General features: G+C 42.8%; 1 protein-coding gene across 1 annotated transcript; it reads right to left on the bottom strand.

Moving 5' to 3' along the window:
- On the bottom strand, positions 1–27,931 carry CTNNBIP1 (catenin beta interacting protein 1). The gene is made up of 7 exons (XM_042479761.1): positions 27,636–27,931; positions 26,259–26,354; positions 26,014–26,109; positions 15,813–15,919; positions 14,957–15,078; positions 13,188–13,278; positions 1–2,703 (listed from the first exon to the last, which is right to left on the bottom strand). The coding sequence occupies exons 5-7, from the start codon at positions 15,050–15,052 to the stop codon at positions 2,645–2,647; spliced, it is 246 nt and encodes an 81-aa protein (XP_042335695.1). The 5' UTR covers positions 15,053–15,078; positions 15,813–15,919; positions 26,014–26,109; positions 26,259–26,354; positions 27,636–27,931; the 3' UTR covers positions 1–2,644.

The raw sequence follows: 27,931 nt of genomic DNA, 5'->3' as shown, positions 1-27,931 counted from the left end.
TATGTCTCAAAAACTGTATTTCCCTTACCCCCTTCGAGTTACAGATACACTTTAAGCCTCCAAAAGATGAATAAAAAAAAAAGGGGGGGGGGAAAGAAACACTTCACCTTGCTCCGTTAAAAAGACATGACAGCCTGGACATACCACATGTTCATGGCACACATGCCAGAATCAAACATGCCTCAACGTCGCTCATTCAACCCAGCCAAAAACAAAACTCACCAAGCCACACTTTCCAGACCTTTCCAGAGGACTTTATTTCCAGAGAGCATGTAATTCTTTGCACCAGCCCCAAAGCAGCAGCACTGGAGTGCAACATCTCATCCCCTATACAACAGATATAGGTATGAACGCATGCGCAGGAGTGGGAGCGGCATCCAATGATGGGGCAAACTGGAACAACCTTTTTGCTGCTTTACGAAAATACTAAGGAGTGGAACGTCCGTAGGGAAGGGATAAGAACAAGTCAAATACAAAGCTTTTTTTTTTTTGGGGGGGGGGTGCACAAACTGTTGGGAAACTGCTACAAAAGGGTACAGGGGTAGCATGACTGGTACTAGACCCTTTCCCCACAAACTCTCTTGCATTTCAGCTGTGGAGTTCCTCAGTCATGACAGTAGTAGTAAAAACAGACAAATAAATTAAAGAAGTGGCACAGGCTGGTATGGGGCAAAGCGGAGGAAAGGTGGTCCTGGCAATGGCACAGCCACAGTCCAAATTTTACCAGCCATTAACTGGAGCACTGGGTAAGTAGGAGAAAAAGTGTTAAAAAAAACCCTCCCCAAAAATCCTCAACATACTGTAGTTTAAATCTTGGGGAAATCAGGATTTCTTCTCATGGAAACGTCTGGGTATAGGAAAGTGTCTGGATGCCCAGCAACAAAAGAGTGACAGCCACAGTGTTCTCATGTCAGAACCTTCTCATCTTGGGGAAAAAATGTGAATTGAAAGGATGAACTGAATTTATTGCTCATTTCATTTGACTAAACATGTTATCGCCAGTCTCAGGAAGCTGAGGCTTGTCTTTCAAACTGAAAACTTTACAAACTCAAGTGTCATTTTTCTCCTCTGCTTTGTGTTGGCTACAGAAACTTTCCCCCCGTTCCCTTCATTCACACACAGATTGCGACCACTTCTACAGCTTCACAAGCACTGGCCCTGGACAACTCATGTCAACTGGCCTTCTACTGTTTCCTCTAGATAACTGGTCTCTGTCCTAAAGACAAGGGAACAGGCAAAATGCGTTTCGGTTTCAACATTGTTCTGGAATCTTTTATTAGTGCAACCCATCCAGGTGCCTTTCTGGAAGTACTGCGAATATTCATGGCACATAAAGAGAAGAAAAACACTCAGGACTCAAGCAAGAGCACATGGAACATCAAGATCAGAGTGTACAGGCTCCTGGCAAGTCAAGGCATATCACAAAATAATGCTCCTGACTCAGTAGATCTGGCGATAGCACCTGCAACCACCAAGACTGCTTCTCTTTGGGGAAGAGTAACACTGCTGCCCAAGGAATCAATGATCACAAGTAAGAAAGACCAACCTGAGGATACACCCAGCTCATAAATCAGTTCATATGTTAGGCCAATATTACCCAAAGGTTTGTGTTCTCCCTCTTCCCATCTCCGAATCAGTCCGCAGATTTTAAAAGAGGATGGTCTGTATGTACTACTTGAAAAACCGCCCTGTACTCTGGGCTGGGTTGACAGAACCATGCCACAGATTTGTGGCATGTGAAATCCTCGGACACAAGCAAGGTGTGAAGGAGCCAGGATTCACTGCCGCAAGTCTACACAAAGCAGGAGAGTTTCTGACCACCTCCTTGCAGCTTGGGTAGGCTTGAGAAAAAGCCCGCATGCCTCGGAGCACCAATCCTTCAAGGAAAGCACAGAAGCAGACAAGGGGGAGCATCAGTCACACAGGAGACTTTGCAGCCAACATGAAGTCAATAGTTAAACCAGGTATGTTTTAAAAAAAGGCAAGCAAGCATGTAATAAATATGGCAAAACATCTCCCGCCCCAACGTAAAATGGGAAGCGGATAACTAAATACGTCGATTCCCCTCTACTCTACCCACCCCTCCCTGGTTTGTAGCAAAGAAAATACTGCTGTCAGCAGGACACCTGCAAACCGCTCATTCGGGAAACAGTCACCGAAGTCCCCTTTCCAATTTCACACAGGCACGCCTCTCTCCAAAATAACACACCACACAAGCATGACCTAAATAAGCACCGGAGCTTGAAGGCTTTTTAGAAGCAGGGTGTCAGCAACAATTCTTAAAAATACAAAAATTGAGAGTCGGGGGGGCGGGACGTGTTTCCACTGGTCAAGTTTTCTTCCTTTAGCCTGCCAATCAGAGTCCACCTTTTTTTGGAGCCAATCGTGAACGTGTTCCCGGCGTTGTCCTGGATTAACACTACCGCACAGAGCCAACAAGAAGGGATATAGAACAGATGGCTGTGAAGAGCATTCAGGAGGTTGGGCAACGGGGAAACCGAACTCAGGGTAAGGGAGGCTATCACAGGACAACACAAAAATCAGGGAAGGCAAAGGAACTCATGACTGTCCGGCCATCTTCCGTGATCTCCCAGAGCGTTATTTGCCCCATTCTCGCTATTTATTGCTCAAGCAACCCTTCAAGTTACTGCCTTCTGTCTTCGGTCTCCGATCTGGAAAATGCCATCACCCCATCCTCAGCACCTGGAGCACAAAAGAATAAGAAGCAAAAATCAGTATGACTGGATTCAGTATGATTTAAACTTATTTTTCACTAAAAAATAACCCCACATAAACCCTTAAAAACAAACTAATACAGTCAGCCCTCCTTATCCATGGATTTTTTAATCCATGGATTCAAGCATCCATGGCTTGAAAATGTTCCAAAAAAAGTATAAACTCTCAATAGCAAACCTTGTTTTTCCATTTTATATAAGGGACACCATTTTGCTATGCCATTGTATTTAATGGGATTTGAACATCCGCTGAGGGTCCTAGAACCAAGTCCCAGAGGATAACAAGGACCTACTGTAAAAGAAGTGTGGCCTTAAAGCATCTGGCCAGCCTGAAAAGTGACCCTCAGCCTCAGAAGATCCGTGGTTTACAGCCAAAAACCTAACCTGTTACATTTACTGTACAAAGATACTCTTCTGAGATGGGAGTACACTATCCATGTTCCTCATCAGAAGACAAGAAAGGGAGGAGATTATCAAGATTGATCTACCCACCCAGGGTAGATGCTACAAGTAATTTGACCACTGTAAGTCACCTGTCCATAATATGGTTTGAATTCACTTGTTTTGGAGAACTAAAGAGGTCTCCACATAGACATCTCTATATGGTGGTATGGGGTCCTCATTGGGCCAGGTCCTGGTGAGAACGTTCTGTTGAAGATGGCACATTTATACAGCATTCTCTCATTGGGGAATCATAATGAGCATTGTGAATTATGTCACTGTTTGAGTTAAGGGATAAACTCAAGGGAAAAGGATCACATTCCATGCAATCCCCCAACTTACACTCTATTACCCTATTCAAATGATTGTAAAATAGCACATCCATTCAACACACCTGGTCTAATCTGTTGGTCATTTTTAAAAGACATAAGCCTGGATAATTCCTGTTTTGAAGACACTTCCAAACAGCAGTGACGCGGGGAAGAGGGCATGGCAATCTGGATAAGCACAGAGGGCCGGATTTGCTTCCAGGGTATGAGGCTTCCCACTATCACTGTACTTGATCTAGCATATTTCTTCATTGAGAACGCAACACAGGATGGCTGTGCTCTTGGACACAGGAGGGAAAAGACTTGTTTCATCCTGTCAGTCCTGAGCCTCTTTCTCAAGGCAGGCTTGCCCCAGCTGTCTTGTGGGGAATGTCTGTGCCATGTTTAATTTGCTGCAGAACATGTGTCTGGCCTCCCAGACTGAACATGGAGGAAGTGGCTGACACTTCTTCCATCTTCAGATCCTCAAACAGCAGCTATTGGAACCAAATTAAGAAGCTGTCTGTGTTCCTGCAGTCCCCACCCACGCATCTGCAGATGTTTGGCTAAATGTGCGATTGATCTCTGCTTTTAAAACGATCTTTGCCATTTAAGTGCAACTGATAACATGGAGCGTGGTGTTTTTTCCTCCCTGGCCCCACACCAACCAATTAGGGCCTGTGCGAACAGATTATTTCCTTTAATAAGGCTTTCTTTGAAGCCTCTTGGTTAAAAGGATTAAACAGAGACAACCACTCCAAATGCAACAGGCACAATATGGCCTTTCCTCCAAACCACATCCCAAGGAAGCCACTTTTTTAGTTTTTGCTGACAAGAGATTAAATGCAAACCCCCCAAATCGGTCAGGCCGCTATCTTTTGGCAAGACAGTTCAAAGTGCCGCATAGCCTTTGGAGACAGACCAACAGCATGGAGGTTGTTAAGATCGCAGTTTCGTGCCATGGAAAGTTGCCTTTGCTTTGAGTCAAGGAATTGCTTCACAGACCCACCACAGCCTGAGGTTTCTCTTATCAGAGCACAGCACTTCAGGGTTAAAAAGAGTACGGTTGATAAACCTCAAGGGAAAAGTTTGCTTTCCAAGAAGGTAGATCATAGAAAAGAACAGCAGAAAGGACAGCAGATACATCAAATACAAAGACAACAGGGGCAGCCATTGCAGCCCACTATTCTGATGCCAAGATTCAGCAGTGTACTACAACTCCCTGGATTCCTGACTTTTGGCTATGATGGTTGGGGCTAGTGGTAGACTTATTTCTTTATTTAGAGTTTTAATGTTTGAGTTGTAATGAAATAGGGCTGATCGGAGCAGAGAGCTAAACATTTAGAAGGCACCAGATTGAGGAAGACTGCATTACAGCAAAGGGTCTGTAAAGGCACCTTTTCAGTTATGGATCTACTGTTGCAAGTCAAGGGAATTGCATTGTTGACTTGCTTTTAACAGCAAAAAACTGTTCCCAGTACCCACATCTTGTGTTTCATAAACAGGACAGGCTGAAGAAGAATGGGATGGACCCCCAACTACATATTAAGTCCGTGGCTCACTGCACCGATGCACCGACAAAACTCTCCTTCTGGAAAGAGCTTGGGCTTTCATGCAGATGCCATTATTAAAATATTCAGTAACCAATAACTCTGAAGAGTCAACTTATTTGAGATGTGTTGCCGGAAGAGAGTTCTGAGCATACCCTGAACTAATAAAAGGACAAATTAATGTTTCTTAAATCAAATTAGGCCTGAGCTTTCCTTGGAAGCCAAGATGACTAAACTGACTGTCATACTTTAGACATATCATAGAAAAGACAATAATGCTTGTTAAGGTGGAAGGCAGTAGAAAAAGATGAAGGCCACATTCTAGATAGATAGACTCGGCCAAGAAAGCCATAGCCCTGAGTTTGCAAAACCTGAGTGGAACGGTTGGCGATAAGGTGACTTGGGAGGTCTCTCATTCATAGGGTCACCATATGTCAAAGTCAACTTGTTTTCAGTATGGTTCAGATTTTTCCTCATTCCTTTAATGAATTAACAAGAGAACAAATGGAGACAGAGGCCACCTTGCAATATTTAAACAAATAACGAACATCTATTTCCATAATCAATAACAGTTATTTTCAACTATGTGGCTTTGCTTCAAATCGAAAAGGAACACGGATCTGGCAGATACCACTCTCTGAACTAACATTATTGAAGGTTTAGCAAAGCTAAGAAGCTTAGTGTGTTGAGACAAATTGAGCGCAACATCTTCTAAAAAGGAGAGATGTAAGAAAAAGAGTCAAGAAAGCAATCTTTCACGAATTCTGTGAGACAACTATGAGCCAGGCAGAGTATTTCATTTATGAAAAGGGCTTTTCTGTGTCCTTTCAAGATCATGTTCTAAATTAAACTCAAGATCCTGGGGTCCCAATGTATTTACTGAAAATCATGAGTAAAACTGTAGTGGGTAGATCTACCAGGAAAACATCCAAAGACAAGACTATGAGGCTGTTGCCGCTGTTGGTTGTTATGGAGAGCACTGTGTATTCAGGCTAAGTGCTAGTTTCTACAGAGTTATTTTGCACAAAGAAATGCAGTATGTTGTTCAGTGACTACACAGACATATGTGTAGACATATTGATAATCCTGACTATATCCTGACTGTATGTTTCAAGGACTATAGACTCGGGAAAGGGTGAGATATAAACCCACTAAATAAATGGTCTTGAGAAGGGAGGAGTAGGAGAGAACACTGTGTATAGGGAAGGAGGCACCCCGACTTGCAATTCAGTTGGGCTCCTTTCTATTTGCCCCACCAAAAAATCTCAAGGGTGAAATGAGGAGACTGTGGCAGTCAAAGGCACTTATATGTCTGGAAGTCAAGGTTTCGGCATGTAACCCTTCAGGGATCCGCACCCAATACTGACTCACAGAAAGAGTAAAAATGATGTCACTCAAAGGCTAAAAAGAAGGCTTAAATTACCTCTTGTTTAAACAAAGCAGCTGGCCCAGAGCCTACACCGTGGAAGATATCAAATCACTCTTAGCAGGCTCTGGAGACTAAGAAACTGCTTGCAGGTGATCAGTCTGAAGCATTGCTTTATTTTTCGACTGAGGTCACCAATGGCTGCCAGTGATATGTGCAAGTCGGTGGACACAAACACACACATGGCAGACTTGTCAAATTGTCCTTGGCAGGGAGCGTATGTGGCTTGTGCTCATCCAGGCTTCTCTGCATTCAGTGTGTGAAGCTGTTTCAAAGCTTCAACTTGCCTTAACCTGTCCTGATTCTATACAGGATGATATTCAAAGGCAATGTGTGCCTCGCACGCAAAACGGTGCGTGCACGGCAGGGGAACAGCCTGTGGCAACAGGAAAATTACCGAGACATCTGAACCGCAGCAGTTACGAATAACCTTTTCCCAACTGCAGCTGTACGTCTACAAATCCGGCTCCAAACAGAACGTCCGCACCACCCGGACTTTGATTCTGACAATGGCCTTGCATTTCTTAACAGTGCCAGGTTCTTTCTCCAACAACACAATGGCACCTTGCAGTTATAAAGAACCCCATCTGTTCTTTCATGTTTCATTCCCAAAGGGAATCCAGTGGATGCATCTATGCTCTCTCATCTCACGCATCCATGAGGCACCCCAGGGTGCGCCAAGGAAAGCATGCATCAACAACATAAGAGCAGGAGGCTGCATGTAGCAGGGGAGGATTATTCTGTTTGAAGATGATACAAAGTGAGGACTTTGATGGGCAGAATTGTTTTTTGTCTCCATATTCTTGTATGTTATACAAAAAATACTACCAACTGATAGGCCATATTGGGAAGACATTAAGACTCACGACAGTCCAGAGAGTAGATAGATAGATAGAGAAGAAGAAGAACAAAAACAAGATGTTTGCTAAACCAACTATCCCAAGATATCAAGACATCAATGGAGAACATCCAAGTGGTGGGCCAAATGTGACCTACAGGGTTCCTCATCTGGCTCAGGGGTGCTTCCCATAGGCCTGCTTCTCTTTCCTGTCAACCCTTGCTTTCTTAAAAATAAGAAGACTAAAAGACTAAGAAGTCTACTCCCTCAAAGTGCTTAATATCTTGTTCCCCAACTTCTCTCTTTTTGAAGGAATTCAGCAGACCGGGATGTTAGAAGAAGAAGAAAAGGCTATTGGAATCAAGCAGAGGAGACAAGCAGTCTCTAAACTCAGCATTCACCAGAGAAAATGTCCCCTGTTCAGCATGAGCAAACATAGACTTCGCTGAACAGAAGGAACCAAGTAGGAAGCAATGTGAGGTTTGGCATTAAGTGATTCAATCCCAGCAAGTCCCAATTTACATAGGCTTGTTTGAGCTGCTTAATTCTGTTGCAGCTTTTAGACTCCCAAATGATGCCCCAAAGTAAGGCTGAGTGACTCACCAAAGTGTCTAGGCTTGAAAAAGGCAGGTTTGCCCAATAATGGGAATCAGAATCAAAGTTAGGAAGGAGAACTGCTTTCAGAGTGGTTTAGCTTCTTGTGAAGATGATCTGACAATATGAAATTAAGGTGTGTTTTCTAATATGTGGCTTATGTGCTTCCCCTACTACATTCATTATCTCAGCAGAACCACTGACATATTCAGTTTTTGAAAGACTATTTTTTCCTCCAAGATTAGGACACAATATACCACTCCTCTCCACCTGACAGTCACTCACCATAGGGGATTTCTGGAGATAAGAAGTGCAGGGATTAGGAACTCTGTAGATTAATAATCCCTACTGGAAATCTCTTCAGCGATGGCTTCAGAATTAAGACCCGTTTTATGCTTTGCACCTTTGCCTCTTTGGCGCACATTTGCAACATTTCAGGTATGAACAACGCTCATGCTACTCCAAGCCCTATGACAGCCCTGTTTAAATATTTGAAGGGATGTCATATTGAGGAGGAAGCAAGCTTGTTTTCTGCTGCTCCAGAGAACAGGACCTGGAACATGGATGGAAGCTACAGGAAAAGAGATTCCAGTTAAACATTAGGAAGAACTTCTTGACAATAAGAACTGTTCGACAACGGAAGATGCTCCTTCAGAGAATGGTGGCGTCTCCTTCTTTGTAGGTCTTTAAACAGAGGCTGGATGGTCACCTGTCGGGGATGCTTTGATTGTGTGTTCCTGCATGGCAGAATGGGGTTGGACTGGATGGCTCTTGTGGTTTCTTCCAACTCTATGATTCTAAAGGACCCACAACAATGCTGGGGAATGTGTGGCCCTCCAAATACTGTTGGACTACAACAGCCATCAGACCGAGCCAGCATTGCCAGTGGTGAGGGATGATGGGAGTTGTAATTAAACAACATCCAGAGGCCTACATTTTCCCCACTCCTGGCCTAGCATTATTAGAAGAGATAAAAACACTTCTTCCACAGCCTCAAAAGAGCCTCTGCCTTCAAGCACAAACATGAAGGCACAAGTCACAGACTACAAAGGAAGGGCAGACTGCACAGTATGCTTGCACACCACACCTGCAAAAGGAGGCAGCTTAGCATGGATCCCGCATCTTTCCTATTTAACCTTCTCTTCTCAGTCCCCCAAACAACTTTCCCCCGGTTAAGACAAGCGCAGGTCGAGCAGCTTTATTTCTAAACGCCAGCCCATCAACCTATCTTCTCAGCTCTGCGCTCCCAGAGGGATCCATGTTTCTGCAAAAACCCACAAGGCACAGTTGCTACAGCAACAAGCAAGGGCAGAGCCACTACGGTTGGTACTACCCCTAGCCGGACCGTGCGGGTTCCCTTTTCTCCAACCTCATCATGCTAACCTTATTCATTCTGCAAATGAACCAAACCAACCTCCAAACCAGGCTGCATGGTGCACAAGGCATTTCAAGAGCAAGAAGCCTTTGGGTTTTATCTGACAAGCACCCGCAGCTTAGCGCAAACCCTCCAGAGCCGCTGCGTTTGCTCCTCCTTTAATAGGCAAGGAGCTAGGCAGTATAGATCAAAACAGATGACTGAGAAAGAAGGCGGCCAACGTTCCCCCAGGCATGTACTTACACAGATTAATGCCTCGGCTCTTCAGATCTTTCGCACATCTGAGCTCCTGCCGAAGCGCAAACCTTGGGGTCTTGTTTCAAAATATCCCTTGATGGCAAAGGCTCCAAGAGGCACAGCTTGCTTTAGAGAGGCAGAGTGCTAATTATCCTTCACCACCTCATGGTTAATGCCATGGCCATTGCAGTAGTTCAAGATCACCCAACAGAGCACTCTGGAACTTTTCAGATTTCACCCAGGTTTGCGAAATAACTAGCTCAGCCGTTCACTCGCCGTAGGAACTCCTCTGCAAAAGCTACTTCAAATTAATTTCCTTCAACATGCTTGGCACAGATCTAAACTTAGAAGGAAGAGAGCATGCCTTGCACTATTGGCCAGTGATATATAGCAACAGCAAGTACATTTTTATACCACTTGTCAGAGAACTAACACTTTCTAAGCCAATTGCCCCCAACAAGCTGGGGACTCATTTTACTGACCTACGAAAGGATGGGAGGCTGAGTCAACCCCGGAGCCCTCCTCTAGGATCGAACTTACAATGCTGTGGCTGCAGGACCAGCATTGAACCACTGTGCCACCAGTGTATAGTAACCAGGTAGACTACTTGCAAGTGAAATTATCCCCAGTGTTTAATTTCAACGACTACTTTCCCTGCCTGCTTTGATGCGTCAGTATCCTCAACTGAGCATGAGTTAGGACTTAAACCTTGTGAAACCTAGGAGCGTGTCCAAAGGAGGGCGACTAAAATGGTGAAAGGTCTGGAAACCATGCCCTATGAGGAACGACTCAGGGAGCTGGGGATGTTTAGCCTGGAGAAGAGAAGGTTTAGAGGTGCTATGATAGCCCTGTTTAAATATTTGAAGGGATGTCATATTGAGGAGGGAGCAAGCTTGTTTTCTGATGCTCCAGAGAACAGGACCCGGAACAATGGATGCAAGCTGCAGGAAAAGAGATTCCACCTGAACATTAGGAGGAACTTCCTGATAGTAAGGGCTGTTTGACAGTGGAACACAGTCCCTCAGAGATTGTGGCAGTCTCCATCCTTGGAAGCCTTTAAACAGAGGCTGGATGGCCATCTGTCAGGGATGCTTTGATTGTGATTTCCTGCATGGCAGGGGGTTGGATTGGATGGCCCTTGTGGTTTCTTCCAACTCTATGATTGTATATTTCTCCTCCATCATTCATTGAGGGTTCCTCATCATAACGGTAATAGTTACACTATATAAGAAATGACACTATCCCTTGTTCAATCACATACTGAAATTTAAGTCCAAAACACACAGCAGAAATAATCCAGTTTGAGACCCCTTTAACCACCCTGGTATAGGACAAAGGAATTCTGTAAACTGTAGTGTTATGAGACATTTAGCCTTCTCTGCCAGAGAGCTCTGGTGCCACAATACACTACAGTTCTCAGGATTCCCTAGCACTGAGCCAGGGCAATTAAAACGGTCTCAAACTGGAAAATTTCTGCAGTGTGGTTTGGACCTCAGTTTGGTTATTGTTGTTAGCTGCCATCAAGTCACCCTCAGTTTATGGTGATCCTATGAGTGAGAGACCTCCAAGTAAGCAATGGACCCATGACTAGACCGCCTGTTAAGTCTATTCTGCACACATGCCCCATGTCTATGAGGCACATGATGTAGCAGCAGCTATACGAGACTGTATTAATCTTCAGCCAAGATGCCATTGGCAACTATTTTGGACCTAAAATCAGACCTGATTGCCAGTCTTCAGCATATACCTCTCTTTGTTACTGCCAAATATCTGTCAGAATATTTAAATGCCAAGAATTCCAGACATAAGCAGAATATACAGAATGCAGAAAACACATGGGAAAAGAGAAAGCATGCAAACCCTTAACAGAGAAGTAAAAGGCAGTTCCACTGAACAGCATCAGTCAGATCTCTTGTGGGAGTAATAACTAAGAAGATAAACATTAATATACCATACAAGACACTATAAAATAAATGATGTAAGATAAAAGGAAGCTTACAATGAGCTCTGCTGATCAGCCACGGGTTTAAGGTACTAAAAGAAATACCTTTAAACGATTGGGAAGGAGGTGTTGAATGTTTTTATTTCAAGCATCCCAGAGGCATGGGACACATTTTCCAGGAAGATATTGCCATCTAGTGGATAATGCTTCTATTCAGACTCCAAATTTCAGTTTGGCCATTCAGACACTGAAATAGGTTTAATTTTGCTCCATGATGGGCTCTCCCTCTCACCAAAGATTTTTAAAAAGGATTCTCTCTCAATATATATAAAGTAGTAGCATCCAAAACACAAGTGTGATGTGGTCCAGGTCAGAAAGCCTACTGTGTGCCACAGGACAAAGGAAGAAGGGTCTTATATGGATGGCATATAAACAGCATTCATGAAATGCAAGTGCCATGATGTAGAAGTGGAACTAAGAAAAGTGTAAGCGAGTATAGAATATTTAGAACTGAAACCAATGTAGCGCAAGGACAAGCAACACAACACCACAAAATGCATTCCCATGACTGTGAGTTAATAAAACACACACATAAGCAACCTGATGGTCCACATCAGATCAAACATTGCTTCAACTGGCTCTAATCTGTAGGTCACCTACTTCTAATGCCAGTTTGTATGTCTGGGGGCCACTTTTCAGAAGGGATACATGGTCAAGGGTTGCATATCAGTGGGCATGGCCTAAGGAAGGGGCAAAACCTAGTATACCTTTTCATGAAAACTCATTAAACAGATATAGATTACTTCCTTTTAATTGATATATTAACATGAATGAATATGCTATTAGCATTAATTAATTTGCTACTGACTAAATGTTCCATTGAATATAGGATATTGGTTCTTGTCCTCACTGACTATAATGCCTTCAGTGGTCTGCTGCCAAATTTTGGCAGCAAACCAGGATGTCAAACTGAAAACATATTTAAGGGCTGGAAAGGGGGCTTTGGGCCTAAATGTAACCTGTAGGCTGCACTCTGCCCTTCCATCCCAGCAGAAGGCATCATAATTTACTCTATGAGCAACTTCCAATTTTAGAAGTGGGGGAAAAATCCAGGTCAGTGTCAGCAAGCGGCTGCTAGCAGCACATCAAAAAGATATGTATGCTGTTAAAATTAACCATTCTTTCCGCAACCACCTTTTCAACTTTGCTCAAGGCCAAGAAAATGATCAAAACTGTTACGCTGTACAGAAACACAGAACCTGAAACTGTCTTTAAGTGAGCTTTCCTGCCGATTGATTACCATTTGAAGTCTTTGTGGCTTATGCTGCTTTTCATTCCTCAAGCATCTCAAGGATGTTTAAATCACTTTGTCAATCATCAAAACGCACGGTGGGTTTTGCACCTTACCAAACCATGTTTCAAAGGTTCAGGATTGCTAAAAATGTGTTATCATTTTCTGAAATTATTTTAATCCATTCAAGCATGGAAAATGAGGAATTGCAATTGCCAGAATAAAAAGGTGTTTACCTGCCTGTGGAAAGACAGTAAGGAGGGTGTCAGCCTAACATCTATTAGAAGATTGTTCTACAGCCTGAAGCTCTAGGGAGAAAGTCCTTTCCCAGGTTCCCTTATAAGTCATAATCAGTGCTTTGAATTGTGTCCAGATATGATCCAGCACCCAGTTATTTGCACCAACAAGAAACAAAAACTTTCCTCTGCTTCCCTTTTCCTTCTTACTCACCTTGATCAATAGAGTGCTGAGGAAGCTGGCTAAGTTGGCTGTTCACTACCCCTGCATATGTCCGTAAAAACTCTTCCTCGCTGGTGGTTAACTGGGAAAAGGACAAAGCAGAGTAAATCCACAAGAATACAGTGGAAGATAAAACTCATTAGCAAGGTCCATGTCTTGTTACAATTCATATTAGTCTCCTTTGCTGACAGTAATCAGATAAGTAAAGCCCTGGCACACAAGTCAGATAAAGTAAAGCCCTGGCACACAAAATACTCCCTTTCACAGAAGGTATACAAACCCCGCATCAAATGATCCCCAAGGAAAATAACCAAACAACACTGACAATGGATTGATGTGGTTTATGAACCTAGCTGTGCAGCTATAAATTGAATTTAATTTTCTCTAACCATTAGAGATGCTGTTGTGTGTCTAAATCAGCCATTCCTTACATCTCAGGTGGATGTGACGGTCAGGAGCACCTGTTATCAGCTTAGGCTGATATGCCAGCTGTGACCCTACCTGGGCCGGGGGGACCTTGAAACGGTAGTACATGCTCTGGTAACCTCTTGATTGGATTTCTGCAATGCGCTCTACATGGGGCAACCCTTGTACCATACCCGGAAGCTGCAATTGGTGCAGAATATGGCAGCAAGACTGGTCACTAATACACCTAGGACCAGCCACATAACACCGGTCCTTAAAGACCTTCACTGGCTGCCTATTCGCTTGCGGGCACAATACAAGGTGTTGGTTATTACCTATAAAAGCCCTAAATGGCTTGGGCCCAGGGTACTTGGAGGACCGCCTCTCTCTGTACATCCGCCCCGCACACTCAGATCCACCGGGAAGCAATTATTAAGAGTTCCGGAGGTCAGATTAGTTACTACCACCAGGAGGGCCTTCTCTATCTCGGCCCCCAATCTCTGGAACTCGCTTCCCCATGAGCTCCGCTCGGCCAACTCACTGAACCAATTTAAGAAGGGGTTTAAAAACACACCTCTTTGAGCAGGCATACCCCTGACTCCTGACTCCCGATGTGCTCCCCCCCCTCGTCAGCACTGTTGAGCTGGCACGAGATGTGGTTTTATTTGCTGTAGTTGGTGTTCTGATGTTTTATATGATGTTTTGTATTTTGATGGTTTTAGATTGTATTTGCACATGTTGTTAACCACTTTGATTTTTAGAAAAGCGGTATATAAATAAAATTTTTATTTATTATTATTATTCAATTTGATATTAAAACACCCTCAAATACACCAAACAAACATTTATATAGACACACAGGGAACTAAAGCACGAATTCCTAAATTAACTCCAATTCTCAAGTGATACTGTACAGTTTCATTTTACACCTTTATATTTTAGAAATCAGAAGGCAGAAGAATTACTTACACCTAGATGCAATATAAGACATAAACTATTAGGCAATTGGGTACAGGCCAGAAGGCAAGACTTTAAAACTACTTTACATAATTTAATGAAAACCAGCTTAGCCTTTGCCCACAAAGTTCTTCAGATGTAAAGCCAAGTTGAGGGATATTATCCTGCACCACTTCCCGAAATAATCTTGGTCTAAAATGTCTATGATCAGGCTTATAAATATCTACTCACCCAGCAGCCCATGGTGACTAAGAAGCAGATGTCTTCATAAATTAGAAGATGGCTAGATGTTTTAGTAATAACCTCAACTTGGCTATTAAGTTCTAGGAGGCTGGTAAAAAAAATCTAGGTTATTAACTTTCGGTGAGCTTGTCATCAAGGCTGCCTGCAATACTTACATTTGACCCCATCTTCCTAAGCATAAGCAGGACTCTCACTTTCTGTTGTATATACATCTCCTCCGGACTCTTCCCGGGGACACCCTCACGGTTCATTCCCCTCTTCCCAGTTCCTGAGACTTCTAGATATTTGACACCAAGAAAAAAAGGAGCAAACCAAAATATTAACAGTGAAAGCCATCATTACCTCGCTCAGAAAAGCTGACTAGTTGGGACTTGTTGACTAGTATGCCATTCAACTCTGCTAGAAAACGTCATGGACAGGTTTGGCTCCTGGGAGCGTTCAGCTTGAGCCAAATTCTAGTAGAACTGACAAGTTCATTTTCCGTAGGGAAGAAACGGTTCAGCGCTTCTTCTTAGGGAAGAAAATGTTGTCAGAAGAACAACAGTACCACAGACCAGTGTATGCATCAATAGTGTTTGACACAGAAGAATCAGCAAATGGGAGCTTATGGTGTTATTATTCCAAACAGTGTTTTAGTGGACTTGTAGTGTCAAGACTTTCTGTTTAACATACATGATTACATCAAGTGCCGCTCCCTTTAACAAATCACTATTCTAAGACTATCAGGTAATGAGCTAAAATGTTATAGAATGATGGCATGTACTGCTGCTTTTAGAGCTTTAGCCACTGGGCCATTGGTTCTAAATTATCAGGAGGATTTATTCTAGATGCCTCCTTGATCCGTCACCAGCAGGAATTTCTAGCCATAAATTAACTTCTTATACTGTGCATAGCTGACAGATCCTCCATGCTATCCTTTGGATGCCTTCAACCCATGCCAGACTGGTCACAGTTCATAAAGAGAAAGAAGCAAAACAAGACGCAACAGGGTATAAGAAGAGGCTGTGTTACCTGTTTGCCTGGTCACTTCAGGCTATGAGAATGTTTAGTCAAGGACAGCTGGGTAGAAGAAATCAAAGATGTAATTCAGGCCTTGGGGGAAGCATGAAGGGTACCTCCTGCAACAAACACCGAGAAAGATGAGGCTTCATTTAGGCATCTGGCAATTTCTATAGCATGTATTTCAACCATGGATAGGCAATTTTTGGTTTTCAAGTTAGTGGACTGCAATTCTCATCAGCTCTAGCCCGAACAGGCAATAACGTGGGAGGCAATAGCAAGTTCCAGTCTAACAACATCTGGAGGGCCACACATTTCTCCGGGAAGGTTTAAACAACAAGAGCATAACTATATCCAGCAACCTTGCACAACTCAGTCTTCCCTAGCATGGTGCCAGTGGGAATTACTACCTAGTGCAGTGGTTCCCAAACTGTGGGGCAGAGATTTGGAGGTCCAATGCCCCCCAAAATGTTAAAATATGAATATACATGGATGTGCAAATGAAAATATGCACACTAAACAAAATATTTTTATTCATATACTATGGGTAAATAGTATGCATATACTAAATGTGTAAATTTACAATGCTATATAAATAATAATAATAATAATAATAATAATAATAATATGTTGTGGGGCACAATTCACATGTAAAGAGGGTAACAATTGTAAAAGCATTTGAGAACCACTGGTCTAGCATATCTGTAGGGTAGATATTGGTTGCCTACTTACCAGTTGCAACGTGTCACTGATGTTGGCTAATTTGGAACAAGTACATACTGCAAAAGGGATGCAACCCTCTTTTTAAAGGGCATTACTGCCTGTTCATACCACTATCTAGGTTATTTTGTGAACTAGCCCAAATGCATTCAACTATTAATAGAGATATATTCCAGATAAACATGAGAATATTCCCCACAGATGGGCTGGATACTGAAGGACAACACTCTGTATCAGACACTGAACAAGTGGCAGTACAATGGCACCTATTATACCTTCTTGGCATCATTAGGTATTACAATCTGAATGCCAGCAGTTTCTCATGTGACACAACAAGCCATCTTCCCCGCTATACCACTCAGCATCCCAGTTAGTCCAATAACAGTCCATGAAGTCGCAATCTGGGCTTTACAATTGCTTCATAAATTATGGAACTCTAAACTGTAGAGACCTGATGGATACTTGTATGACAATCCAACGATTTAGCTCTATGGCCAGAAGGGTAGGGAGGAAAAAAGGTAGCATGATATACATTTTAAGTGCGTTACAGGGAATGCTACTGAGCAACGGTCACTCTAGGGAAACTAGAAAGGAAAGTACAAACAGAGGAAACAGAATGTAAGCAGCTCTGAAAAATACAAAGTGGGATTTTTTGGCTTTATCTTCCAGTAGATGGCACCACTTTCAAAGGCCAAAGAAAAAAGTCCCCTCCTAAAAATCAATCCTGTTCAGTGTAAACCAAATTTATCACCCTTCTTTTGACTTTAGGACATGTGGGAATCATGAAAATAAGACTAACATAGAAGGTAAGCTGAGACAACGAATGAAAATTGAAATCACAGTACTGAACCAGATAAGGTTGTATTTTCTGTACTGTACAGCAATCCTTTTCCTATCAAGATGATCTTGTTCTTCAAGATGTATTAGGAAAATTAAAGAAGCAATGTCAGGAACGTTCCAAGACTAGCTACTGTTATTTACACAAAAGTAACCTCTTCCTAATACAGACATCTAGAAGCATTGTCTATGCAAGAACAAGTTCACACCAATGAGCAAAACAAGACCAACAACCTGAGATGGGCTAACCATAAACCAACATGTTAACCTACCTCCTTGTTGGTAGGATTGTGTGGTTGTGATAATTTTGTGGTCACAGAATATGAAGAGATGCTAGGAGATTGGATGCAGATATTATCAAGAAATGCTCTCCCATTCTGGCTGGGTCCATCTATGGATCGTCACTTACATCATTTTCAGAATATTGTTATTATTATTTAGAATATACTCATATATCCTTGCTATGTTCACAGGGAAGATGTTCTGAACCTATGAGATAGCTCTTTTGCATGCTCTTGCAGACCCAACTGGGCTCATGAACTTAAAAAGAAGATGGTAGAACATGGCCTGATAGCCCAAAAAACCCACAAAAGACTGAGAAATCCCTTTCAATATCCTCTCAAGGAGCCTGAAGGCTCCACAGAACGCTGTTCAAATGTTACTGATTCAAGCAGCACACAAGTGTTAGCTTCAGTCAGAAAGCAAAGACTGGTAATCCTGAGTGTCAGCTTATTTCTGCTATCCCACAAAGCATCTGGAAGAGATGCCAAACTAATCCCTAGAATGTCTCCATCAGAAAGGGACCCTGTAGCTGGGATTCCTGCAAATCCCTTCTACAATGAAACACCCCAGGAAGGACCTGGAGTAAATAAGCTAACCAGCCCCTCTTTTAAAAAATTGTCTTGCCTCCAAAGAAGAAAATTCAGGAGGAAAGGGCTATTTTAAAAACTTAGGCCCCATACAGACAGGCCAAAATAAAGCTGCTTTGGGTCACTTTGGAGGTATGCTGTTTCAATGATGCATATATACTAAGAGTGTGGAAGCTGCGCCAAAGCTGCGTTCTAGTCCTTAGGATTGGATCGTGGCTTTGGTGCAACTTCCAGACTCTTAGGATGTATGCATCATTGAAACAGCATACCTCCAAAGTGACCTGAAGCAGCTTTATTTTGGCCTGTCTGTATGAGGCCTTAGCTAATTTTTTTTCAGTTCAGTAATTACTTTCTGTTATCTTTACTAGCTCAACAAATAACAGAGAGCTTCAGCACAATTCCGACAAGAGAGTCAAGAGAGTTATAGTAACCAACTACACTGAAAATACTACTATTCACCTGGAAAAGGATATTGTAGATCTGGGGAAGGTGCAAAAAGGGCAAAGAAGATTACCAAATGGAACAAGTCCCTTACGGGGAATGTTACAATACTTGGGGCTGTTTAGCTTCAAAAGGCGAGGCACGATAAAGGTGTATAAAATAATGCCTGGTATGGAGAAAACACACTCTCTTACACACAGTACTAGAAGCCAAAGGGATTATTGGGTGAAACTATATTGTGGGAGATTCAGGTTAGGAAAATAAAGGACTTCTTCACCCAGTTCATAAGTCAAATTGTGGAATCTACAATCATAAGATATACGGATGGTCACCAGGTTGGATGGCTTTAATAGGAGGATGGACAAAGGCATGCAGCTTCGGCCATTTGAACCACCATCTCCAGGTCTTACAAGGCAAGTTTACAGTTCCTTGACTATTGCTCCATCACAACATCTTGCATATAAGCTTTCAACTGAGATCTAGCTTTAGTACTTGAGGACACTAGTATTTTGATTAAAGAGATTTCTATATAGCCTGGAAAGAATACACTTCTGAATAAAGGCACAGATTTCTTGATTTATTATTTAATGAATGTATGTCCTGCCTTTCTCTAAATATGGGACCTATGGGAGCTGACAACACAGACTGCAAACAAAACATCACTAAAATACACTCATAAGAAAAAGAGACATTCGATAAAGCAAGAGTAAATTCTCTGTTTGTTAAGCTATATTGGGATGGGCCCAGTTTTGTAAGTCATGCTTTGACTACACTGAAATTAATGGTACATATTGAGGGACTAACCTGCCCCAGCTCTATTCCTCCATTTTCTCGCCAATATCTATACTTCTCTAGGAGGCAAAGTCCCAATGAACATATTCAGAACCACAAACCAAGCCTATGACCTTGATCCCAAGGACTCTTAAGGCTAGGCTTAAGGATTTTCATTTCAACCAAAAATCTGAAATGTTCAACAAGACGCAGACTCGCAAGAAATAGGATCCCCAAATACTCGGTAACAGGATATTTGAAGTGGCGGGGATCGGACATTTGTAGATGACCAAGGTCCCTAAAGCAAGCAGCAATGCTTAGCAAGACAGCTGTACAACAGCTGAACCACTAACACCAAGGTCTTTTCGATCTCATTGTGCAATTCAGGGAGAACCATAATGGTTCCAGGCGGTCAGCACTGAATTCCATGGGTAGTTCAGCCATGGATTCACTGAGTAACACCAGCGTCTCATTTGTAGAACATGAGTTAATGACTTACAATTCCTGAAGTCATCTACATATCCCCAATATATCACTCAACACAATCTCACAGGAGTTTCAGGATGTGGAATATGAGGCTCTAAATACTTTGTCTGTAGGGGTAAACTTACAAAAGCTTCTTCAAAACCACCATTTCTACCACACAAGCATTATATACACATCTCTCAGACATTCTACATCTACACTAATTCCCATAATGGTGAAATGTATATTAAAAGTGTCTTTTCTGGGCAATATATGGGAACAAGAAGAGTAGATACTGATTCAGATCCTTGGTACAAGTTCTGGAAAAACTCAATATACATGTTGCAAGCTTTCAAAGCGCCAGTGGAGCATCGAAAGCTTGCAACATGTATATAGTGCATTTTGGTTGTCCCAATAAAGGTATCACAGCTATCCCTGGATGTCTTCTGGAGAGCCTAAATGTCTACATCCCTTGTTGTCATGTGCCTTTAAGTTGTTTCGGACTTATGGCAACCCTAAGGTGACCCCATCATGGGGTTGTATTGGCAAGATTTGTTCAGGGTGGTATGCCATTGCCTTCCTCTGAGGCCAAAGACACTCATTGAGTTTCCATGGCTTAATGGAGATTCAAACTCTGATCTCCAGAGTCGCAATTTAATAACATGCAGGGAGCCATTCCTTTAGCTCAGCAGTATGATTATCACAATGTTTTGCGGGTTTTGGAAAAGATTTTAATGGTTACAATGTGGTCACAATTGGAAGGTATACAAGAGTGTGCCGTACCTTTAATCCTTGTTAATTCACAATCAGATTTTCTAATGAAGACTGGAGCACTGAAACCAGAAAACCCATCTTCATGCTCCCGATTATCTTGTTCAGACTCAATGTGATTCGCAACTTTCAACCACAGGCAGCTGAGATTGCATTAATCCACATCTCTAGAGGTTGGCTAGCAATGCAAAATCCATAACACTTAGCCATTTATAATTGAACAGCAAGACGTGGAATATTTATCGTCTCATCTTTTTTCCGAATGTGTCAGGCTTCTCAGAGACTCTCAACCCTCTTGGTGTAAGATTTCAGTTGCATTTGACTTCAAACTGAATTCTCAGATGGTTGTTTCCAGCTAAGATTCCCAAGTGGTTCAGGTTTTAGACAAAGCCCTTACAGTTCTACATAAAATAAGCTGCAGCCATCTATACCTTAGAGTTTATAGACCAAAACAAGGGAAATTTTCTTTTCCTGGTTATGATCTATGCATGTCTATAGCTTCTTTCATAGATTTCAAACATATTCAGGGCACTAATGAAGCCAAATTCAAGAATTCCCCTCGGTAATTTTGCCTGACCACATGGAATCAAGTTAACTGTGAATTATTGTTTGACTTCCATCCTTGAAGGCATTTGCAGCCGGCATTTGCAGCCGATTACATTTCTGCCAACTCCGCAACGTCAACAGAGAAAGGCTGTCTCTATTATACTCCAAGCCAACCAACTGATGTTTTTAGCTTTTAAAAGTCAATGTTAATTCCAGATGAATTAACTCAGTTTGGCCTTCAGACTTGAACATATAGCTAAAATAGAGCTGAATCTATACCAAGAGACAATAGAGTGTTTCAAGCAGCCATGCTATTACTTCTGCCCCTTTGGGTCTGGTCAACTTTCAAGCATCTTCAGTAGTCTTTATCAAAGACTCACTACACCTCAGTGGTGAGTTTACTCTACTTCCTTAAGCGAGCAGGGAGAGACAGAACACAATATTGTATTCGTGAAACCAAATTATTTTTAGTCATGACAACAATACTTGTAGTAGTGAACACATTACTATGTTTGCTATTCCAGAAACAACCTTCTCTCAGGAAGCTAATTGTATTGCGGCAACTTTATCACTCAGGGATAAATGGAACGGAAGCTGGATCTCTCATGTTCCAGTCTAACATTGGCCCTATACAGACAGGCCAAAATAAAGCTGCTTCAGGTCACTTTGGGGGTATGGTGTTTCAATGACGCATGCGTCCTAAGAGTCTGGAAGCTGCACCAAAGCTGCACTGCAGCTCTTAAGACTGGAGCATGGCTTTGGTGCGGCTTCTGGACTCTTAGGATGCATGTATCTTTTAAACAGCATACCTCCAAAGTGACTCGAAGCAGCTTTCTTATGGCCTGTCTGCATCAGGCCATTGTAAACTTTACATCCCACTACCTCTTCTACGTCCTCCATTAATGTAGGCATATGCATCTTAAACTCTGCAGACCAATATATCACAATATATGGCCCTAGGTTGTTGCATTTGCTGTTCTTTAAGAGAAGAAGAGGGAAGGAAATGTACTCAGCAGGGTGTAGTTTCCTTCCTTTCCAACCAGTGACATGTAAAACTGCTATGAAACAGAATAAGCTCAAAGCAGTAACACATTTACAAACATAAATTTCCTTTTAACTACACTTTATTTTAAATATATACTTCTGAGCTCTTCCAGACAGTGCTATACAAAACCTTAAATCAATGCTAAATTACCGCATGGGCATTTTGTAATGAGAGAAAGTGAAATTGATATTAGGATGAAGAGTCATGCAAGTGACTATACTGAGCTTTGTGCCGTGGCTTCCAATTAATCGCTATACAAACTCGATTTATGCAGGATTAGCATTAATTATGTTAAAGACTTATCAGGCCGACTTATCCATTGGGTGCCTATGTTCTTGAGAACATTTGCCAGACAAATCTTGCACAGTCACTTAGCCGAGATCGGACAATGCGCATTACGATTAACCCACATGAACAGCTTAGTTACCCAAACTTTATTGTACACCAGGAATTACAGTTTTGAGGATTTCTGGGGGCTTACTGCATACAATTAAGAAAGATCCTTTTTTCAGTATTCAGCCAGAATTTGAGACTACAGTTACTCTTTCAAGGTTTTACTGACAAAAATAGAAGGCTGTTTCGCCGAATTTGGGATCGTGCAGGTGGTTCCGAAGCATTTTATATTTTCTTAACATTATCAGATACTAACCCTGATATAACATTTAAGGTCGCCAAATTTTGTGCTGCAGTGATAAGAATGATATTAGATAGAGAATGAATGCAATACATATAGCTGTGCAACTTTTAACATTTAAAAATCTTTGTAGCTCTGACTAGTTTTAATATCCCATTGTATACTTTTACATTTGTGTTTTATGTATATCTGTAACTATTCGTAACTTATACACAGATGTTTCTGGACAGACGATGAATGCAATACCTGTAGCTGTAATCCCTGTGAGCTTTATCACTCTGATCATTCTTATCTATGCCATTACATATTTATATACAGTATTGAAGTTTTTCTATTCTGCAACTATTGGTAACTTATGTCTTTGGAGCAACTTTTACTGGTCTATGACGATAATAAACAATATCTATCTATCTATCACTGTCCTGTAAACGGTAATAAAACACCTTTATGAAGTCAGGCCTGCTTGTAAATATTGATCTTTCTGCCACCCACAACCGCAAATGCAAGTCAATTGAAATCTGTTAGCAATGCCTTCCTAATATAAAAGTGTTTCAGAGCCAGTGTTTACCTCAACAGCAGTTGGAAGATGCTCAGAGATGAAGCCATCACACTGACCTAGGAGTTTATCAGACAAGGGAAATTGGAAGTACGGTATAATCCGATGGCAATCTGAACACAATCATGAGGTTTCACATTATTGCGTGATAGACCGCCACACACAAATTTGAGCAATGGGAAGTCAGTCCAAACGCAATCATGTGGTTTCATGTTATTGCGCGATAGACTGCCACACGCAAATTCGGACATGCTATTTTCGGGCAATGGGGAGCCAGTTTGAATGCAATGTGTATTCACGTAATTGCGCTAAACTAGCGACTTTAAGTGAATGCGTTCTGGCCCCACTTTCTTTTCATTCAAATTTAAGAGAAATTCCTCCTGTTTGATAAACTTCCGAGACACAGATGTCAGCTACAAGAAATCATGGTTCGTTTGTAAGACATTTATATAAACACACACTACACCACAGTGGCAAACTGTCAACCTACAACTGGACGGTCAGTGCAAGGCATCGGACGATGAAGCTTATTTAGTACCAGTTCCCAAACCTGGAAATGGTGCAAATTGTATTGCACAAGTGAAAGTGCCAACTGTCTTGCAGCAATACCTGTCAGCTCCATATCAAGAGTCCTGTCCTCCTGGTTACCAACTAGCATTCACATTCCCAATTTTCCTGTAGACATATACAGAACAGCGGGGATTTTAAACAAATCTTAAACAGGAGTTAAGTGATTTTGAGCACGAATCCTAAAACGGGTTAAAAGGTAAGTAAAGTAATCTTGAAGCAAACAAGAACACCAATCTTTGTGGTTGTTTTCTAACACACTGAGAGCTGGATAAAATGTTCTCATCCCCTCTTCCACCTCCACAAACATTTAATTCATTCAGCCTTTTGATTTTTGTGAAGTGAACTTTATTGTTGAGATGCTGAATTGTCTTTGTGTTGGCTAATCCCTGCGTATCTCTGCACCACTTTGTGGCTTCTTCTAGTTTGCTAATAAATTTGAATTAGAGAGAAAGGGGGGGGGGAAAGCTTCAACATAATAACCAGCTACTATTCCTGCATTTCAGCCTTACTGTCTATTTTATGGGCGACGTAAACCTTGCACCTTGATTTTATATATCGACTTATACTGTTGCACACTGACACGTGCATCTTGTAAATAGACATAATAATAAATACTTATTTGTATGCCAATTTAACAATGGCGATAATATACCAGCAATGATGATGCCAGTTATGACAATAGTAGTGATAACGCATTGTAATGTAACATAGCTAACAGGGAGACAGAGATAGTCAATGTGTCCCTCCTGGGCCCAACTTCTTCAACAGAAAATTTGATACCAGAGGAAGAAAGAACATGGAAAGAAAACAGGGATAGAGTCCTATACCTCAAAAAGAAGAAGAGCAGTTCAACATGTTGCAGCATGCGCAATATGCACATATGAAATGAAAGAACCAGGTCACATAAGCCTTGCATAAACAAACAAAAACGAATCTTGAATCTTCCATAGAGACTGCTTGAAGGCTTCTTCCAAAAAGCAACCAGGGAATAATTTTTCTTTCACTTTGCTTACAATTTCCATTTTGGTGGCCAAACATAGAGGTCTATGGTTTTTTAACATGCTTGAGACAGATGCAGATACCTTTTCTGCCTAAGGCAGGCATACATAGATACAGCAAGCTCAGCTAGAACAGGACCCTGTAATGCTTTGCTTGCTGCATTACTGAGCCAGTGCAAGTGTAGTAGTGGTTTGAGTTTTGGACTATGACTCTGGGAGTTCAATCCTCTCCTTGGCCATGGATATCTACACTGGGTGACCCAAGGCAAGCCTCACTCTCAGCCTCAAAGGAAGGCAAAGAAAAAACCTATCTGAACAAATTCTGCCACTGCAAGTCAGAAACGTCTTGAAGGCACACGACAAAACCTGACACTTGGTACCCAAAGCCTATGTTTCTCCAACCTTCCTTCCCAATCCTTCATGCTGATGCTTCCCAAAAAACTTCCAGATAGACAGAGAGCAGGGAGGACAAAAGAACTGGGAAACAGGGGGGACGCTTGTAAAAAGGAGCTTCTTTGTCAGGGACTTTGTTAACTGAGGTATGTCTGCATTTAAGACTGTGAGAATGAAATCGGAAGAGGCCCCTGTGCTTTTAGTGCAGTGGTTCCCAACCTTCCTAATGCCGCAACCCTTTAATACAGTCCTTCATGTTGTGGTGACCCAAACCCATGAAATTATTTTCATTGCTACTTCATAACTGTAATTAAATAGGTGTTTTCCAATGGTCTTAGGCGACCCCCATGAAAGGGTCGTTCGACCCCCAAAGGGGTCCCGACCCACAGGCTGGGAACCACTGCTTTAGTGGTTGTGTATGTAAGAGGGAATTTCAGCAGGACCTGCTTTGTTTGACAAGCAACACTTGCTGAAACTCCCTCTTCTACACAAACATTAAAAGCACAGGAGACCTCTCTGGTTTAGAAATAATAATAAGAAGCAGTAACAGTTGTGAGAACAACAAATAACAGTAATAATAATAACATGGTAACAAACCTGTTAAGTCCGTTGTGTGTTACACTTGCTGAAACGCCTTCTTCCACACAACCATTAAAAGCACAGGAGCCCTCTCCAGTTTTCACGGTGGCAATCCTGGAAATAACAACAATATGAAGAAATAATAACCGTTATGAGAACAACAGTTAACAATAACAGCTATGATAACAGCTACAGCATCAAGTAATAATATCACTGAGAGAGAAACAAAGGAGATAAAGCAAATAAATAAAGTGGTAACAAACCTGCGAAGCCTGCTATGCCTTTCTCCTGTTGAAACTCCCTCTTCTACACAATGATCAAAAGCACAGGAACCCTCTTCGGTTTTCGCTCTGGCAACCCTAGGAATAGTAACAACGGTCATCATAAGCAGCAGAAGCAAAAAAAGCCATGAGAACAACGATAGCATAAAGTAATAATAAGGTTGAGAGGCAGTGTGGCCTAGTGGTTTGAGCATTGGGACCAGGCCTTTGGAGACCAAGGTTCAAATCCCAGCTCAACCGCTGGGTAAGCATCTCGCACTCTCTCAGCCTCATAAGACAGCCATGGCAAACCCCTCCTGAAGATACCTGTGGTAACTTGGAAATGACTCAAAGGCACACAACCGCAGCAATAAAAACCACAGCGGCTGCTATGATTAGCACCAGCTCCCTCTCCCCACATTTTTGGGGAGAACATGTTTGGCGTCATGTGCTATATATATATATATGTAAGCGCATGCTTTATAGACTATAGCTGAGCCTTTGATGGCTTTGGGAACGCTCTTAAAGACATGGGAGGGGCACTACTACATTGGACAGATGGGGAATCTGTACTCAGGACAAGACTCTTAGGGCAGAAGACGGAGAAGGCGCAATCATTGGGAAAGGCAATGATATCTAGGGATGTAGAAAGACAAGAAGAGCGCATGGAGTCAAGGAGGGAGGCCAGGGGCCTGGATTGACAGGGTTTAAGCAGAGCAATGGAGGACAGGAGGGTGCTATGAGTCTGGCCAAGCGCATGGCTGGATGGTGGTCTCTTCCAACTCTATGATGCTATGACTTGAACCCCTAGGACTCATGGAGATGTCAAGCCGAAGGCTTTCATGGCTGGCATCCCTAGTGGCTTTGGGTGGGCTTCTCAGGCTCTGTGGCCGTCTTCTAGAAGAGTCCCTTCCTGATGCTTCGCCAGCATCTCCGTCTGGCGTCTTTGGGGCCTCTGGAGATGCCAGCCATAGCAGGAGCCCCAAAGAGAGGCCCATGATTCCTGCTCCTGAGCCTGGGAAGAAGCTCCTGGAGAAAGGAGGACGCCTGGCACCGTGAGCCCCATGTTGGCCTTCCTCCTGGGAAGGAGGACGCGATGGAGGACCTTGGGCTAAGAGCAGCCCTAGAGACGTCCATGATTCCTGCTCCTGGAGAGGAGGGCTTCAAAGGCCCCAAGCGGAGGAGGCTGCAGTCGGGGAGAGAGGGCGCCTGGTGCCCTTGGCTTCCGCTTCCTGTGGGGAGGGAAGGAGCCAGAGGGACTCCATTTTGGTGGGCGACGTTTCGGGGCTCCTTCCGAGGGAGGGAGGGAGGGACCCAGGGACACACAAACGCCTCCCTCCTTCCTTCCTTCCTTCCCCGGAGCCTTTTGTGGCGCTTTACCTGAGGCGCTCTCCTTCCTCTTCGGCGTCAATTTCCTCTCTCGCCCCTCCTGATTATGACTGAGTCAAAGAGGGCTCTGAGGGGAAGAGGCTCTCTCTCTCTCTCTCTCTCTCAGTCTCTCTGAAGCCGGACTCCTCCTCCTCCTCCTCCGTCGTGAATCACAGCGAAGGTGGCAAGGAAGGAAGGAAGGAAGGACCCGCCTCCGCCTCCTCCTCCGTCGCCTCAGGCCTCAGGTAAAAGGGGCGGGGCCACGCGGGGCCTTGACGAGCAGCAGCGGCCAGGATTGTCGCTCGCCG

The sequence above is a fragment of the Sceloporus undulatus genome, chromosome 7 (assembly GCF_019175285.1).
Source record: "Sceloporus undulatus isolate JIND9_A2432 ecotype Alabama chromosome 7, SceUnd_v1.1, whole genome shotgun sequence".
Classification (NCBI taxonomy): Eukaryota; Metazoa; Chordata; class Lepidosauria; order Squamata; family Phrynosomatidae; genus Sceloporus; species Sceloporus undulatus.
Note: the sequence above shows the minus strand (reverse complement) of the source record. Positions and strands in the feature narration are given on the sequence as shown.

Coding starts and splice junctions, on each gene's coding strand:
- CTNNBIP1 (XM_042479761.1), bottom strand. CDS start 15,052: ATGAACCGTGAGGGTGTCCCCGGGAAGAGTCCGGAGGAGATGTATATA. Junction 13,279..14,956: donor TTAGGAAGATGGGGTCAAAT/GTAAGTATTGCA, acceptor TCCTTTTCCCAG/TTAACCACCAGCGAGGAAGA. Junction 2,704..13,187: donor TCAGCACTCTATTGATCAAG/GTGAGTAAGAAG, acceptor TTTGTGCTCCAG/GTGCTGAGGATGGGGTGATG.